At 52.3% G+C, this 17,530-nt stretch overlaps 1 protein-coding gene and 1 pseudogene across 2 annotated transcripts in view; one reads left to right on the plus strand and one right to left on the minus strand.

The window, feature by feature from the left end:
• NIBAN2 (niban apoptosis regulator 2) overlaps nucleotides 1-1,577 on the minus strand; it is a 47,747-nt gene extending 46,170 nt beyond the window's left edge. For both annotated transcript variants that reach the window (XM_087822931.1, XM_087822930.1), the window contains exon 1: nucleotides 1,497-1,577. In XM_087822931.1, the coding sequence (XP_087679057.1) occupies nucleotides 1,497-1,551 (55 nt within the window). In that variant the 5' untranslated portion in view covers nucleotides 1,552-1,577. The remainder of the gene's footprint in view (nucleotides 1-1,496) is intronic.
• Nucleotides 1,578-5,579: 4,002 nt separating this feature from the next.
• LOC107535571 (ribosome biogenesis protein NSA2 homolog) lies at nucleotides 5,580-10,798 on the plus strand (annotated as a pseudogene).
• Nucleotides 10,799-17,530: the final 6,732 nt, after the last annotated feature.

Consider the following 17,530-nt stretch of genomic DNA (forward strand, 5'->3'; position numbering starts at 1 on the left):
GAGGGAGAGCCAGAGTGGGTGTGGGGAAAGGAAAAACCCCACCGAAGAAAGTGAAGCACACCCCACCCAAGCCTGATGAGGGGCCCCAACGGGAGGTCGTGAATGGATGGACTGTTACAGAGCCCCAGGAGGCTGCCACCGACAGGGAGGGGACAGGAAGACTCCGCCCTGGCCTTCCCCCTCCCACAGTCCTTGTCCTCCAAGCAAGAGTTCCAGGACTTAACCCCCTGCTGGTCCGAGGCTACAGAGGGTCTGACTCACTTCTGCATCACCCGCATCCCGGGCCCAGCCCCGGCCTCCGGGACAAAGGGGGAGCTTAGGCCGTGGGCCCAGGACCACAGTTCAGACAAGCCTTCCCCAGCACCTTCTTTGTGCCCGGAGAGGGTGGGATACAGAGTTAGGGGCCATCTGGTCCCTGTTCTCAAGGGGTGCTAGCGGGCAGAACACAGCTGTTGAAACTGCTCTACAGGGCGCATCAAGATAAGTGTAAGCGGACGCAGTGCTCTGGGCACAATGGACTGGGAGGCAAACACACTTGAGAGGAATGGTCTCTTCTTTCCATAGGCTGCTCCCGAACCCCACAGGGACCAGCGACCTGTGCATCGGCGCCTCCTCTATGTCAGGCCCTGTGCTAGGAAAGCTACATCAATTAGCTCACTTAAGTCTCTCCACAACTCATAAGTAAGGAAGAAATCCTTCACCCCATTTCAAACAGGAGAAAACCGAGGTGCCAGGACATTGAGAGGCTTGTCCGAGATCTCAGGGCAGGGAAACAGGCCCTGGGGAGAGAGATGAGCCACAGAACAGTTTCCCAGGCAGCCTGAGGTTCTCACCCTCCCTCCATTCTCTGGGGTTGGAGAGGAGAAACCCTGTTGCAGTCACCAGGTTTCCCCAGGGAGCAGCAGGAGCACCCTGCTGAGCCTGAGCCAAAGGACAGGGGTTCTGACCCACCCGTCCTGTGCACCCCATTTATTCCTAGCCCCACTCCCCAGGTGCAGTCCCAGGCATTGATGGGCTCGTCCCTGGAAGTCTCAGCCACGTGTACTGGGGCTGGGGTCGGGGCTGGGGCCAGGGAGGGCTGGGGACTGGGGCAGTTAGGGAGGACGGTCAGGTCACGCTGGCCGAGTGGGCCTGGAATGCTTCGGGGAGGGGTGCCTGAGGTCGGAAGGAGTCTGCGACACCCCCCCAGCTCGATGGCGGTAGTGTGTTGGGGGATCCTACGGGACCAGTTCCAAAGGGGTTCCATTAGAGGGGGGATTTCAGGATTCCAAGTCCCCTCGGAGAGGGAAAGGTGAGCTCAGAAGAGGCTGGGAAGAGGCGCCCAGACGTGGAGGAAACACGCTTGGACCACGGACCCGGTCCCCAGCCATTCCCGCCCTACCGGGGGCCTGAGCCCCCGAGCCCCCGGCCGCAGTGGGACAGGCGGGCCGGGGTGGGGGCGTGGCCCAGGGATCCCCGCAGGACCCCGCGAGCGCGCGGCGCGGCGCCGCACTCACCTGCGATGTGCTGGCGCCGGGCGTCGTCCAGGTGCGTGGACAGCACGTCCCCCATCGCGAACCGGAGCCGCGGCCCGGCCCGGCCGCCCCCCGCCGCTGCCCGCGCCGCTCAGGCGGACGCCGCTGGCGCCATGGAGCCCGACCCGCCCTGCGCGCCGCTCCCGCCGCTCCCGCCGCCCCGGCTGCGGCCTCCACTCCGCGCGCTCCGGCTCCAGCCGCGTCGGTCGGGGCACAGCCTCCGCCCAGGCCCAGCCCGGCCCCAGCCCCGCCCCGCCCCGCCCCCGGGCCTGGCCCCGCCCCCTCCTCGGCCCGGGCGGGTGGGCGGGGCAGGGGGCCGGGGACGGCTGCGGGCGAGGCGGAGACAAAGGACCGAGCGGAGAAGGGGAGACGGGGGCGAGGCGCGGGGAGGCGCGGGGCGCGCGCAGAAGCGAAGGAACGGAAGGGACTGGTGGGGGCATCGGAAAGCACGGGGCTGCCCCGGGTGTCCCTCCCTCCCTTCCCCGAGCGTGGGGAGAACCGCGGGGACCGGTAGGGGACACTGGGCCGAAGTGCGTTCGCGCCCCGCGCCTGCCGCCCCCGCCCCCTTGCACCCTGCCCTCCGGTCCCCGGCCCCGCCCGCCGCGCGCCCTCGGGAAGTTCCGCGGCCTTGAGCCGACCTGCCGCGGAAGGTGCGCCCTCCGCCTTGCCCAGTAACGCAGGGCGCGGGGAGGGAGCGGGGAGGGCTCGCGCCCCAAGGCGTTCCTGCTCCCCGCGATGGGAGGACATTCCTCAGGCTCAGTATATGGGTATTTCCCTCGGGAGGTGGCTCGTGGGACAGGCCGAGTGAGGCATGGAAAAAATAATAATAGCTCCTTACAGTTTGCCTAAGACTCAGATTCAAAACCCACGGCAGGGCAGGCATGGACTTAGGGTGCCGGGCCTGTGGCGGTGGGGTGGGTGGCTCTCGAGTACCCGAGGAATGTGTTTCAGCCCTACCCTTGGGACCTCTCAAGGTGGGGTGGATAGATGGGTTAACAACTGTGATTCCCACATCATGGACTGGGTGGCGGAGGCCTTCCTTGGCTGCTGATTACTGCACCCCAAGGGTCACCCTGTTTCTGCTCACCCTGGTGACAGCACTCACCACTGCCGCAGGCATCCCACCCTGTGATTAGACAGCTCTTATTGTAACTGTGACACAGGCAGAAAATTATGGTAATAAAAGTTAACATTACTGAACACCAGTACTTCAGTCCTGTCATTACCGCAGAAGGTAGGTCTGAAGTTGAGTAATGCGATGGGGGCACTCAGTCATGCACTCAGTGGCTTACCAGTGTTTCAGCAAACAGGTGAGAAATGCCTGCTTACTAGGCCCTCTGTAAGATGCTGGGGGTGAAACGAGAGGAAGACCAAACTGTCCTACCCGCTTGGTGACCTGGAACAAGTGGCATTACCCTGCACCTCAGTTCTGTGAAATGAGAATAATGACACTTTGTTGTGAGGATTAAATGAGATAAAGTGACTAGCACAGCGCCTGGTAGAGGACCTGTCACTCAATAAATAGAAACCACCATTCATCATAGTCCCTGCCCTCAAGACAGTATAGAAGCTTGAGGAAGGAGCAGGACATTCTGTTTTGAGAAAAATCACAAAAGGAGGGAGTAGTACCAGAACTACAAGTTGAAAAACCAGAATTTTGAGAGCAGACATGGGGAGGTGGCATTGCAGGGAGTGGGGAAAGCTCAGGCAGAGAGGAACAGTCTTTGAAGAGCAGGATGTATTCACGCAGCGGAGTCAAGTGAAGTTGAAGTCAAGCTGGCCAGGATTACTAATTTCCTTTTACGGAGATGGGAACTGAAGTCCAGAGAGGGAAAATGACTTGCCAAAGTCACACAGCAAGGCAGAGGCAGAAGCCAGCCAGAGGCCAAGTCTCCTGACAGCCAGCATCTGGTTCTCTAAGCAACCAAAAGCAAGTGATCCTACCAGCCTCATTTCATTTTTCCCATGGCCCAAATTATAGGGACTGGAAAGGCCTGCTCTGCCCTGGGAGGGGGAAGCTGGAATAGCTGGCATCTGAGCACCCCAGGGTGTCTCCTCAACTGGACTGGAGGCCTGGGCCATTTAGCGTAGAAGTGGGACCACAAGCAGCCTTTTGCCAGACCTCATAATGCACCCAGGCCTGGAGCACCCACAAACCTGTCAGCATGCCAAGACCCTGGCCTTAGGAACCCTCCCTCTTGGCTTTGAAGACCCTCTGCCACATGTCACCTTGCCACTTTGGGCATCCATGGCCCATATGTGCAAGATAAATGAGATCGTGAAAGTGGAAGGCATTAGAAGCTATAGGCTTTGGCATGAGAACTAATATGTTAGTTACCTTAAATTAATTTTTTTAAAAAGATGTTATAGGGTGCTATACATGCGTGTGAACAGCTCCCCACCCCCCGACCTTGGGGCCAGTCCCTTCTAATACAAGATTCATTCATTTCACACACACACACACACACACACACACACACACACACACACACACACACACAAATTGTATTATCTAGGAATGGGGGGGGGGTGACTGCAGACAAATCAGAAGGGAACTTTTGGGAAAGATGGAAATGGTCTATGCCTTGACTGGTGGAATGAGCATACAGGAGTCAAAACTCAAACTATACAAATTAATGGATGCATTTTATTATATGTAAATAATGCTTCAATAAAGTTGATTTAAAAATGAAAAAGTATATGGAGCACCTATGTCAGGTGATGGCGATACATCAGTACACAAGATAATTAAGGTCTTTGCCCTCGCAGAGGTTATGTTCTCCTGCTGGAAGGAGAAAGATAGGAAATAAATAACATGGCTTCAGAGAGCGATAAACATTAAGATAATAAAATAGGGCCCTAGCTGGTTTGGCTCGGTGATTAGAGTGTCGGCCCACGGACTGAAGGGTCTCAGGTTCAATTCCCAGCCAAGGGCACATACTTCAGTTGCAGGCTCAATCCCCGGCCCCTTCAGGGCGTGTGTGGGAGGCAACCAATCGATGTGTGTCTCTCACATCGATGTTTCTCTCTCTCTGTCTCTCCCTCTCTTTCTAAAAAATCAATGGAAAAAGTATCTTCAAGTGAGGATTAACAACAACAAAAAAGATAATAAACTAGGAGAGGGTAGAGTGACAGGTGTGGGGGTGCCACTTAGGAAAGTGGTCTAGGAAGGCCTGTCTGAGGAGGCGACACTGAAACCTGCTCCGTGAAGCCCCGGGAATAACTACCATTTATAGATCATGTACCCCGCCAGGTATCAGTTCCAAAGGGCACTTGCTGCCTCATCTACAGTTCTCACAATTTCTCTGTTGGGAGAATCACCAATTGTGAAGATTTTAAAAAGGTGGTATTCTATTGAATGCACATAACAATCCTTATTTAAATACTGAATGGGTAGGCATGTCAGGTAAAAGTGTCAATGTGAGGTTAGTCCTTAGGGACCCTGGGGCCAGGCAGCTATTCTGAGCCACCTATAGGGAAAAGAGAGGGGTCCCTGCCCTGGACAGGTGGGACCAGTGGGAGACTCCTCGAGCACCAAAGCATCCAGTTGTTTCACTTTATTCCGGGAAGATTGTAAAGTCCTTCAAAAGTTGTCAGCATTGTCAATAAATCAGGCCAGTTATGATCTTTGGGTGGGGGAAGAATGACCTTTTTTCAAGGAAAGAAAAAATAAATGTAGCCACCAGCACCGCCTGAGGACGCGGAAAAGATTAAGGGCTCCAGGAAGTTAGACATCAGGAGGACTTCTCTAAAACTGGGAGCCCCTCCCTGCCCTTACACGTAAGGCTGTTTTTTGTTTTTTTCAAAAATGCGTTACTGTATTTTCCCCATAAGGCAGCCACGCATTACACACCCGAAGCACATGCCAGCCACAGGACGCCTTCGGCACAGGGCTCCCGCTGGCTTTCGGGGTCCCTCCGCCGGAGCAGCTCTGGGAGGCAAACATTCAAGTCTTCTCCACGGCCGCCTGTTCCTTTGATGTTTGGGGGACTGAACACAAGCCCCTGGGTAACGCGTGCTCGGCCGGTCCGGGTCTCTTCCCAAAGGTGTCGCTGTGCTTTGTCGATGACGCCCTGGCTCATCGTGAGCGAGCCCCCCGTCATCTGCAGGGTGTGAGGACGGTCGTTACAGCCCCGGCTTTCACCCCACACGGGCAGGCTTCTCTCTAAGATCTTGTACCTTGTTTACTGCTGACGGTGTCAGGATGGGAGCTGCCTGGAAGGGCTGCACCTTCCTCTTACTTGCAGCCTGGACAGGGACAGTGGCCCGAACTCGTGAAGCTGACATCCCTGCGCCCGGTGTCTCGGGCCAGAGCGTGCCCTCCCCAGCCTCTCTCCGTGGACACTCGGTGCATTTGCTTGAGGCCATTTTGATGTTCAGTTTTTCTTTTCTTTTTTTTAAAAAATGTATCTTTATTGATTTCAGGGAGAGGAAGGGAGAGGAGAGGGAGAGAGAAACATGAATGATGAGAGTCACTGACCGGCTGCCTCCCGCAGGCCCCCGACTGGGGATGGAGCCCGCAACCCGGGCATGTGCCCTGACAGGGAATCGAACCGCAATCTCCTGGATCCTAGGTCGATGAGTAATTAAAACATCTTTTCATGCACTTATTGACTATTTGTAGGGTTTTTTGAAATTCATACCCTCTGCCAGCTTTTCTCCTGGGATGTCTGTCTTTTTTCTTTTTTATTGATCTTTAAGAATTCTTTCTAAAGGAAGAATTTCTCAAGTCTGGTCTTTTTCTAGGGCTCTAGGGGCCACCTCTATCCACCGGGCTCTCCCACACCCTTCCTTTGGCCCTTGCCCCAGAGCCTGGTGGAAGATACCAGGCATGTGAACAAAGGATAAGAATGGTCCAGATCTAAGAGCCAAGAGGGAAGGTTCCTCCTGCCCACCTGCTGGGCTGCCCCCTCCCTGCAGCTCCTGATTCATGGGTCCTTTGTCAGGAAGTGTCTCCTGCCAACCTGCCTCCCTGCAGGGCTGCCCGCCCCACCCCACCCCACGTTTAGAAAGAAGGACCCAAAGGTGAAGAATTCTTTACTGTGAACCAGAGGGTCCAGAGGTGGGGGCCGGAGCTTGGACAGAAGCCTGGAGAAGAGAAGGGATTTGCTCCAGAACGCCCAAGAGGGTCCCAGGCCAGGACCCCTCCCAGCCTCGTTGGGAGGGGTGAGACCTCCCTTGACCCATTGGTCCCTCTCCCTCCCAGTTGGCTCTGAGCTCCAGTTCTGCTCTCCCCTCAAACCTGTCAGACCTGAAATAGCCCAGGAGAAAAAAAAAACAAACACCTCGGGTAAACAACAGGGAGTGTGAATGAATCAGGATTTTGTTTTTAAAAAATATCATGTGTCCACTGCTGTTTACCCAGTTGGCATAGTTCGTTGTGCGGAAGGGACCCTGGCACCCTTCCCGGACCTCCCCTCTTTATTAACTGTTGGGTGGTGCTGGATGGAGCCTCAGCTCCTCATGTTCCATCTGTCACCTGGCCTCGGGCAGCTCAGCTCCCTTCTTGCCCCTCCCAGTGGCCAGCTCCACCCCGCAGCCAAGGCCAGGCCCCATGACTGCCACCCTGGCTGACTACTGCCCAGCCCTCCCCTGGCCTCCTGCCTCCAGCCTCCCACTTGCTCCTCACTGGCAGCCACCTGGATTGTTCTAAAACACAAATATGACCATGTCGTTCCCTTGCTTCAAACCTGGCTCCCACGGTCCTTGAGATAAAGTCAGACCCAGACCCTAAAGGTGGCATTAGGACTCCTGCCAGCCTCTCCTTCGCCCCCCCTCCGCTTGCCCTCCTCTGACCTTTCACATCCTCAAACCAGCCGTGCTCCCCCTACGTCAGGGCTTACACACATGCTGATCCCCTTTCCCCATTTCGCCCCACCAAGCACCATTCATCCTTCAGACCTCAGCTAAAACAGCCTTCATCAGAGAGGCCTTTCCTGTCCCCACCTCCCCCAGCGCCTTCAGTGCCATCAGCACATTTTATTCTGTGTGGTTACTTGTTTAAATAGATCTTCCCCTGATGACAAGAACTGTCCTCGCTCAACATGACATTCCTAGTGTCGGATGCAATGGGAGCTTGGGTGAGCACCTGCAATGTGCAGAATGCTGTCCTGGTTACTGGAGGGGAATGTGACAGTGGACACCCACCAGGCCCCTGCGACTTGGCTTCTCATGCCTGCAGTGGCCACACCCACTCGACTCCCCACGAGAGAGCAAAGTCTGTTCTACAGCATCTCTGCTATGCAGAGCCTCTGCTTGCACACCTCCAAGATGGGGGTGCTCACCACCTCCCCAGGTCACGACTCCAAGTTGGACCCAACAGCACCAAAGTCAGGGAGGTTTTCAAAGAGCCAGCAGGGAGTAAAATAATGGCAAAGGGTGACAAAAACAACTGAAGCTTTCATCTATTGTGGGCTCATGCCCTTTGCTTATATCACCATAGCCCTGTGGAAGAGGCCCTTTGGGGGGCACTCATCTCATAGGGGAGAAAACAGGCTCAGAGAGGTTGAGTGGCCCACCCAAGGTCACACAGCAAGTAAGAGGTGAAGACAAGACCCCCACACAGCCTTGCCTGCTACACACCAAACCACACAGCACCGTCCTCCGGACACAGTCCCCTGCACCCGGCCAGGTCTCAGACACGAGCCGGATTCCCTGTTGTGGCCATGATTTACTCACCCGTTTTGCTTTTCACTTAGCAACAGAGTATGAACATCTTCCTGTGCTGATGAATTTTTAATTCTGCTAATGTTGAAGGGCAGCACCATATCCCCTTGTACGGCCCAGTAAACTATTCGCCTATGACTAGGTGCTTATTTTCTTAATTAGGTGAATTTCCAGAAGTAGAATTACTGGTATAAATCTCCTTTTGAGGTTTTTGACACGTGGTGACAAATTGCCCTGATGAAGTGGTTACAGCGGCCAGGGAAGTTCTCCTGGCACTTGCCATGTGCCTGTCATATGACCCTTGTCAAGAAACCCTTGCCTTGCTGCTAATTACTACTAATTGCCACTCTTAACTAGTCTTAGTATTGCTTTGTTTAAATAATTGCATTTAAGTAATAGAAAACTATATAATAAAAAAGTATATATAATTTCAAGTAAATGTTAATTTTAATAACACACACACACAAAGAAAAGAAATCCTTGTGTCTTGGTGACTTGTGCACAAGTCTTGCCTCCCATCCCCCCCCCCCCCCAGAGTGACAGCCCCAAGGGCAAGGACCCCGAGTCTGGCCCAGTTCCTGACTTCCCGGCAAGTCCTGGAGAGATTTTTGCTGCCTAGCCAGTGTTAACAGTCACTCCCAGTTCCTCTAGGCCAGCCAGGAGTTTCAGGCCTCACAACCCCCACCCATTTCTTCCATGTCAGGCTTGGTTTCCTGCTGGCTGAAGCTACCCGTCACCAGCTGGTGATTCAGAGCCTGGCCAGGGTGGCAAGGCCCTGCAAGTGACTAAGCTTGTGGTAAGGCAGGGCTGGGCCTGTGGGGTGGGGCCACCTCCGCCCCAGCCTGGCCCTCCTTCCTCTCTCCCTTAAGTCTTGCTGATTTCTGTCCTCTGGGCCTTCCAGATGGAATGAGAATAATCCCGGGTTCTGAATGCCCAGTGTGCCAGCGGTGACAGAGACTTGGTTTCCACCCTCCTAGGGTGCAGAGCCTGGGGGACAGAAGCCTTTGCCTTAGGAGGAGCAGAGAGAAGGCCCAAGAGGAAGGTGGGCGGGGGAGGGAGAGGTGTGAGGCGTGCCCAGGGTGGCCACCATGTGAGTATGGACTGATCAGGGACCCAGGACAGGGAGCTTGGGAGGACTGGGCTGTCCTACCCCAAACAGCGTGTCCGTGAGAGCTGGCAGAGTCAATGACAGCAGTCTCAAGCCAGGGCCCAGGTGGCTTCGCAAGTACGGCACAGGCTGGATTCAGCCCGTCACGCAGTCCATCGGACAGCTTTGCAGAGAGTGTGACCTGTGCGCCTGCACACGGAGCCCTGAGCAGCGAGGTAGCTGCAGAGAGGGCACCTCCTCCCAGGGGGCATCTGGAAATGTGTATGGGGGTGTTTTAAATCACCACTGTCTGGTGTCTGCGGGGGCGGTGGCAGAGAGAGCTGGCATTTCGTACCTGAAGGCCAGAGATGCTGAGCATTCTGCGGAGGTGGCCAGTCTTGCCCAGGGGCAAAATCCTCTCCCCCACCCCTAAATCCAGGGCTGAGACCCCTCTGCTGCCCGGTAATGTCGTGAAGAGGATCGTGCTGACTTCAGAAGTCCCTCCCAAGGTGCCGAGTGGTTTTAAGACATTGTCTCCTACTCCCAAGAAGACATACAAATGGCCAACAGATATGTGAAAAGATGCTCAGCTTCACTAGCTAACAGGGAAAAGCGAGTCAAAACCACAGGGAGATACCGCTTCATACCCGTTAGGATGCTGTTATCAACGAGACAAGTGCTTTTTCCTGTCGCGAGTTGCCAAGAGTTGGTCCTCGGGTCTCTGAGGTCCGAGGATCGAGAGCTTCTTGGCTCCCGGGGGCCTGCGGGCCGCAACCAGGCCACCAAATGAGTATATTGAGTTACACCGTAAGCGCCAGGGCTACCGTTTGGATGACCATGACCATGAGAAAGAGAGAAAGAAGGAAGGCCGAGAGGCTCATGAATGTTCAAAGAAGGCAAAAAAGATGATTGGCCTGCAGGCTAAGCTCCACCATAAACAGGGCCATGTTGAGAAAATACAAATGAAAAAGACCAGCAAGATGCTCGAGGAGAGAAACACTAACAGAAGCCTCCGCAGGGACAGCACCTGCGTGTCTGCTGGACAGAGAGGGACAGTCCCGAGCTAAAGTGCTGTCCAATATGAATGAACAAAAAAGAAAAGGGAAAGTGGGAAAATGGGAAGTCCCTCTGCCCAAAGTTCGTGCCCAGGGAGAAACAGAGGTATTAAAAGTTATTTGAACAGGAAAGAGAAAGAAAAAAGCATGAAGGAGGATTGTTCCTAAAGCTTGCTTTGCTGGAGATGGCTTTTCTAGAAAACCACCTAAATATGAAAGATTCACTAGGCCAACAGGCTTACGTTTCAAGAAGGCCCATATAACACACCCTGAACTGAAAGCTACCTTTTCCCTGCCAATACTTGGTGTAAAGAAGAATCCCTCATCCCCACTTTATACAACTTTGGGTGTCATTACCAAAGGTACTGTCATCGAAGTGAACGTGAGCGAGTTGGGCCTTGTGACACAAGGAGGCAAGGTTGTTTGGGGAAAATATGCCCAGGTTACCAACAGTCCTGAAAATGATGGATGCATAAATGCAGTCTTACTGCTGTGACAGCAATTTTACACAAGTAACTCCTTATAATTATTGAAGACTCTGCGCCAATCAGGAAGACTCTCTTACTGCGATGTTCCTGAGTACTATCTCACAGGCTACATGTCTGCAGTCATCAAGAGAACCATTTATTCTATTGTGAAGAACATTAAAATGGCCCAGTTTAAAAAAAAAAAAAAAAGACAAGTAATAATAAGTGTTGGAGAGGCTGTGGTTATAAAGCAACCCTCATACACTGCTGGTGAGAACCTAAACTGGTACAACCACTATGGCAAACAATATGAAGGTTCCTCAAAAAATTAAGAATAGAGCTACCATATGGTCCAGGAAACTCTCTGCTAGGTATCTATCAGAAAAATTTGGAAACATTTATTTGTAAAGATATATGTACCCCTATGTTCACTGCAGCACTATTCAGGGTAGCTAGGACAGAGAAACAACTGAAGTGTCCCCCAGTGGCTGACCAGATAAAGAAGATGTGGTAGATACAATGGAACACTACTCAGCCATAAGAAAAGGTGAAATACGGCCATTTGCAACACATGGGTGGATCTTGATAACACTGGAACCTGGGTTCTCGAACTTAATTTGTTTGGGAAGGCTGTTCGAAAACCAAAGCATTTTTCCATTAGAAATAATTTAAATTCAATTAATCCATTCTAGACCCCCAAATGATTCCCTCTTTTAACCTTTCTTAAATACAGTACATGTCTAATGTACCATTTAATCTATAAATAAACATTTTAAAAACAAAACAGGCATGAAATGTAAATGAGAATTTAACAAAAGGGAAATGAAATGTACAGTAAAAAATGAAAATTGAATAACAAACAACAAAAGCAAAAAACACGAAAATATTCACAGCACAATTTCCTGAGATGTTAACAGCAGTAAACTGACTCACACGCAAGAGTTCTCGCCTTTGTTGACTGAGAGACTGATCATACAAGTATCAGCATGAAAGGGTGGTCGGGTTGAGAAGCGAATTGTTCAAGAAGGGAGACGTTCGAAAACTGAGGTTTGTATTATGCTAAGCAAAATGTCACACGGAAAAAGTCAAGAACCATATGATTTCACTCATACATGGGATATAAAATTGAAAGCAACAAATGAATAGACAAAAACTCCTAGACACAGACAACAGTGTGGTGGTCACCAGAGAGAAGGGGTGGGAGGAAGGCGGCAACCGGTAAAAAGGGTCAAATATATGGTGATGGGAGGAGATCTGACTTTGAGTGGTGAACACACAGCACAACCTACAGATGATGTATTATAGAATTATACACTTGAAACCTATATAATTTTATTAACCAATGTCACCCCAATAAATTTAACTTAAAAGATGACATTGTCTCATCCCGGCTAGCGTGGCTCAGTTGGTTAGGTGTCGTCCTGTGCCTAAAAGATTGCTGGCTCAATTCCCGGTGGGGGCACAACCCCGGAATATGGGCTCCATCCCCGGGGAGGGGGCACGCAGGAGGCGGCTGATGGGTGTTTTGCTCTCACATCAATGTTTCTTTCTCTCTCCCTCTCCCTTCTCTCTAAAGATCAATATAAAAAAAATTTTTTTTTTTTAAAAAAGATATTGTCTCACTAGTCTTGAACCTTCCCTGGTCAGGGCCGCAGCTGATGTTTTCATTCCTCACTTAGTAATCTTGATGGTAATGACATGGGTATGACACCCAGTGGCCCCTGCGTGCCAGGCCTGTGGCCAGGCTTTGAAAGTGTTACCTTCACGGTGGCCCTATCACTATAATTTTCCCCCTTTTGCAGCTAAGGAAGCACAAGCTCAGAGAGGTGAGGGCAGTCACAAGTGTGGGAAGTCAGGATGTCCGTTTTACAACCCGGGTCTCCTTCCCACCAAAGGACAGACGGAAAACTGACACAGACACTTTCCCTGCTCCCAAGTAGCCACCAGCAGAGCCTTGCAGAACCGAGCTGGCTGAGTCTATCAATAAGGAGCCTTCCGCCTCCCCCACTACGTGAGGACCCTTGGCTGCGAAGGAATGTGGGGCTGCTTCATAGGAATAAAAACCCTGAGGAAAGGCCTTTCTGGTGCCTTTTCTCTACACGTGCTGACTCCTTTCCCCAGGTATTTCCTGCTCTGCAAAAGGTTAAGTTAATTCTTTTTACCTGAAATAATCTTCCTTTTTCCCCCTGTAAGGTATCATCCTGCAACTATTTTGTTGTTGTTGTTAATTCTCACCTGAGGACATTTTTCCATTGATTTTAGATAGAGTGGGAGAGAGGGAGAGAGGGAGAGAAACATCGATGCGAGAGACACGTGTCAGGAGTTGGTTGCCTCCCGCACACACCCCAACCGAAGCCGGGGGTCAAACCTGCAACCCTGGTACGAGCCTTTGATCAGGAATCGAACCCGCAACCCTTCAGTGTGAGGGGCCAATGCTCTAACCACTGAGCTCCACCGTCCAGGGCTCAGTGCTAAATCCTTCCTCTCCTCCTGCGGGAAAAGCCCCTGGCTGCCCTCGAGGCGAGCAGGAGTGGAGTCTGGATGTAGTTTAACCTTCCCGTGGCCAAGGACTGGCTCTGACAGGCTCTCACCATCCTGGCCTCAGTTTCCAAAAAGTGGAGCTAGTGATCCCTTCATCCTAGCTGCAGGGAGGCCATGAGCTCAGCCTCGTACAGCGCTTGGCCCAGGGCCTGGTGGGCTCATCAAATGGTAGCTGACCTAATGATGACTGTCAGCGTTTAGTGACGAAGACGTGCGGGTCTACAAAGGATTCTAACTCTGATGATCAGGGAGGACAGTGGCTGGTGGCCGGAGCCATGATAAAGGTCTGAGCCAAGGGCCCCGGGAGCCCTGAGCTGGGCAGGTGTGGCAGGAGGCAGGAGGGCTTCCTGGGGGAGGAGGTGCTGTTTGAGCTGGGCCACAGGAATGGGGCAGATTTGCTCTAAAGAAGCCACACATCCCTGAGCCATAGAAATTCCAGGGGGTGGGAGTGCTCCCGGTGAGAAAGGAGGATCCCGTGGGACCCGGATGAGGCTGGGAAACAGAGCCAGGCGCACAGTTTCTTCCTTCCCTTGTCTTTGATTTGTTGAAGCCTAGTTTACATACGTCAAAGGCACAATTCTCAATGAGCTATTAAAACACGTTTTTGCAGCTTTATTGAAATAGAATTAGCACAGAGCAGGCTGCACATATTTAAAGTGTAAAATGTTATGATTTTTGGCAAATGAATACACCTGTAAACCATCAACACAATAAAGATAAGAAACCAGCACCCCCCCCCCCGCACCCCCCCCCCCCCCCCGCAAAAGTGTCACCTGGTCCTTGGTAATTTCTCTCTCTCTCTTCCACCAGACACGCATTCCAGGCAGCACTTGATCTGATTTTCGTCACTGTAGATTAGTTTGCATTTTCTAGAATTTTATACAAATGAATCATACAGTATCACTCTTTTTGCTTGGTTTTTAAAAAAACTCAGCGTCCTTATTTTGGCACGGATCCGAGCTGCCGTGAGTATTAATAGCCCACTCCTCTTTATTGCCGGCTTGTGCTACACCGTATGGGTGTCCCACGGTTTCTCTACCCATCCGCCTGTTGACGGCCATTTCAGTTGTCTCCGGTGTTAGGCTGCTACAAATAAAGATGCTGTGAGCATTTGTACATAGCTTGATGAATTCTGATCTGTATGTGTAACCGTCACCCAGATCAAGACATAAAATATTTCCAGTATCCCGGACTGTTCTCTTATGCCGGGCCACGCTCCCCCAAAGGCCGCCACTATTTACGCTACTATCATAGCGTAAATCAATTTTGTTTGTACTAGAACTTTATATAAATGAAATTAAACAACAATACAATACATCTTCTTTTGTGTGGCGTCTTTCGCTCACCGCGTCTCCAAGAGTAGCCTATGTCGCTGCCTGTATCGGCAGACTGTCCCTTTCATTGCTGTGTAGTGTCCCACTGTAGGATATGCCACGGAGTATTTCTCCTGTTGCTCCCAGGTTCAGGCCATTAGGGAAAACCTGACGCACATTCGTCCCAAGTCTTTCTGCAACATTTTCATTCTTCCCAGTGCCCAGGGCAGAGCTAGGAGTGGAATTTCCCGTTCATAGGGGAAGTGTGGCTTCTGACTTCAAACTGTCGAACATTTTTTCAAAGTGCTTGTGTCATTTTACACTCCCACCAGCAATGCCCGAGAGTTCCAGTAGGTCCGCATTCTTGCCACGCTTGTTTTCATGGAGCCTTCCGTTTCAGTCTTTCTGGGACGAGCAGTGGTATCTCATGTGGTTTGGTTTTGCATTCCTCTCATGACTAATGGTCATCGCGTTCAGCATTCTTTCATGTTAATTGCACTTTATTTTTCCTTTAAACTTTGTGTCGTTACAAAAGTAAAACACGTATAAGGTAAGACCTTCAACTGCAGAAGTACATAAAGTACTGAATCTCTACACCTGTGATAAGTAGCTGAGGAGACTGAGACCCAGAGAGGTGAAGACAGTTGCCATGGTCACACTGCTCTTAAGTGGCAGCACTTAAATCCAGGTCTCTGACTCCGAAACCCCAGGTGAATTAACTGAGATGCTATCCTCTTGCAACCTCAGATTCACTCACTCAATCATTCGTTTTTCCATTGGTTCAACAAATATTCTCGGAGCCCATGCCAGGCCCTGCCCTGCCTTTCAGAGCCACAGATGAGCTGAGGAGTCAGACTGGGGGTTGACTAATACCATTTAGGGAGAAAGGGCTATGCTGGGAGAAGTAGGGGGCAAACCTGACGCACAGGCCGGGTGAGGAAAGGGTCCTGAAGGATCAGTCCCTGGGGGGTGTGAAGATGCCCAGAGGAAAGGCGGTCAGGCTGCAGAGGGTGAGAGGGCGCACTCCGGGAGCCGTCTCTTCCCTGAGGCTGGACTGGGGCCCAAGGGAGGCCGGTGAGGTGGCCGGTGCTGGCAGCGAGACTTGTGTCCATCTTAAGGAGCCTGGCTCCATCCTGAGCATAAAGGGGAACCGTGGAAGGGCTGGAGTCACGATTTTCAGATTCCAAGGTTTAAGGATTTAACTTCCTTCCCTCCCCATCCTACAAGATTCCTCTGCAAAGAGCACAGTGCCCGCGGGTGGCTCAGAGGCCACTCAGGCTGGAGGCTGCCCAGCTGCCCTCAGGGACAGGTCTCTCCCTGCAGGATTCAGGCTGCCTGGTCCACCAGGACGGAACCTGTTGCCCCCTGGTGGTGACCAAAGGGAATCGGACTCCTGCTGCGCTTGGGGACATGAGCACAGGGCTGGGGTCCACAGGTCCCACTCCTCCCCCAGGCCTCCCGTCTCAGTCACCAGCACTGCCACCCACCCAGCTGTACAGCCTCGAGCCCCCGGTTCTCTCGTTTCACTCCACCTCTGCCACTTCCCACCCTGTGGCTGCTCCGGGCTCACCCTCCCGCCCTCTCTCCCCCAGCCTTTGTCACAGGCTCCCAGCTGGTTTCTCGGCTGTCGGCCTGGGCCACTGCTCTAGTCTCTACACAGAAGCTAGGGCAACCTTATTATCATTATCTATTTAAGTTATATACAGTAAATTGCACAAATCTTAAGTGCACGGCTTGACACATTTTTGTGTACGTAATCACCCTGGAGCACCCACCCGATCAAGATACGGGGCATTCCAGCCCCAGGAACCCACCTGGTTCCGCTGCCCCCGAAGCCAACCAGCGTTCTCATTTCTAGCACAGAGGTCGGCCCACTGTCAAGCTGCCCAGGAATGACGGTGCCATGCAGCGGGCAGTCCTCAGTGCCCGGCTGGCTACGTCACGCTTTTGAGATTTCCCCGTGGCGCAGCGCGTCCTGCCACGCTGCCCCTCACTGCGGGGCAGGTTCCGCGTGCGAGTGAGCTGCCGTCCGTTTCCCACTCCTGCTGCTGGGGGACCTCTGGCTTGCTTCCAGCCTGGGGCTATTAAGAATCCACTGCCGCCCGGCCGGGCGCGGCTCAGCGGTTGAGTGTCGACCTAGGATCCAGGCGATCGGGGTTCGATTCCCGGTCAGGGCACATGCCCGGGTTGCGGGCTCGATCAATGCCTCTCTCATCATTGATGTTTCTCTCTCTCTCTCTCCCTCTCCTTTCCTCTCTCTGAAATCAATAAAGATAAATTAAAAAAGAAAAAAAGAATCCACTGCCGCGTACCTTCTGGTACAAGCCTTCCAGTCGACACAACTCATTCCCATTGGGCACAGGCCCAGAGTGGAACCGCTGGGTCCCGGGGAGCAGAGCGCTGGCTCCAGGAGGTTCCTCCGCACAGCTTTCCAAAGTGGTTGCACCACCTCACAGCCCACAGTCAGGTACAGGGGAGACTGATCTTCTAAACTTTTTAAAAAATATATGTTTTTATTGATTTCAGAGAGAGGAAGGAGAGGGAGAGATAGAGGTAGGAACATCAATGATGAGAGAGTCACTGATCGACTGCCTCCTGCCCGCCCCCCACTGGGGACTGAGCCTGAAACCTGGGCCTGCGCCCTGACCGGGGATCGAACCGTGACCTCCAGGTCCATGGGTCAATGCTCAACCACTGAGCCACGCCTGTCGGGCTCTTGTAAACTTTTTATTTGGAAATAACTTCCAACTTACAGAAAAGATGCAAGAATAAAAATAGTACAAAGAGCATATTTGTATACCCTTAAACTATTATTTTATATTATGGGAATCTATATTTGTATCGATCTATCTAGATACACACACTTGTACACACATACACATAGCAT

Source organism: Miniopterus natalensis, chromosome 12 (genome assembly GCF_054644295.1).
Source record: "Miniopterus natalensis isolate mMinNat1 chromosome 12, mMinNat1.hap1, whole genome shotgun sequence".
Lineage (NCBI taxonomy): Eukaryota > Metazoa > Chordata > Mammalia > Chiroptera > Miniopteridae > Miniopterus > Miniopterus natalensis.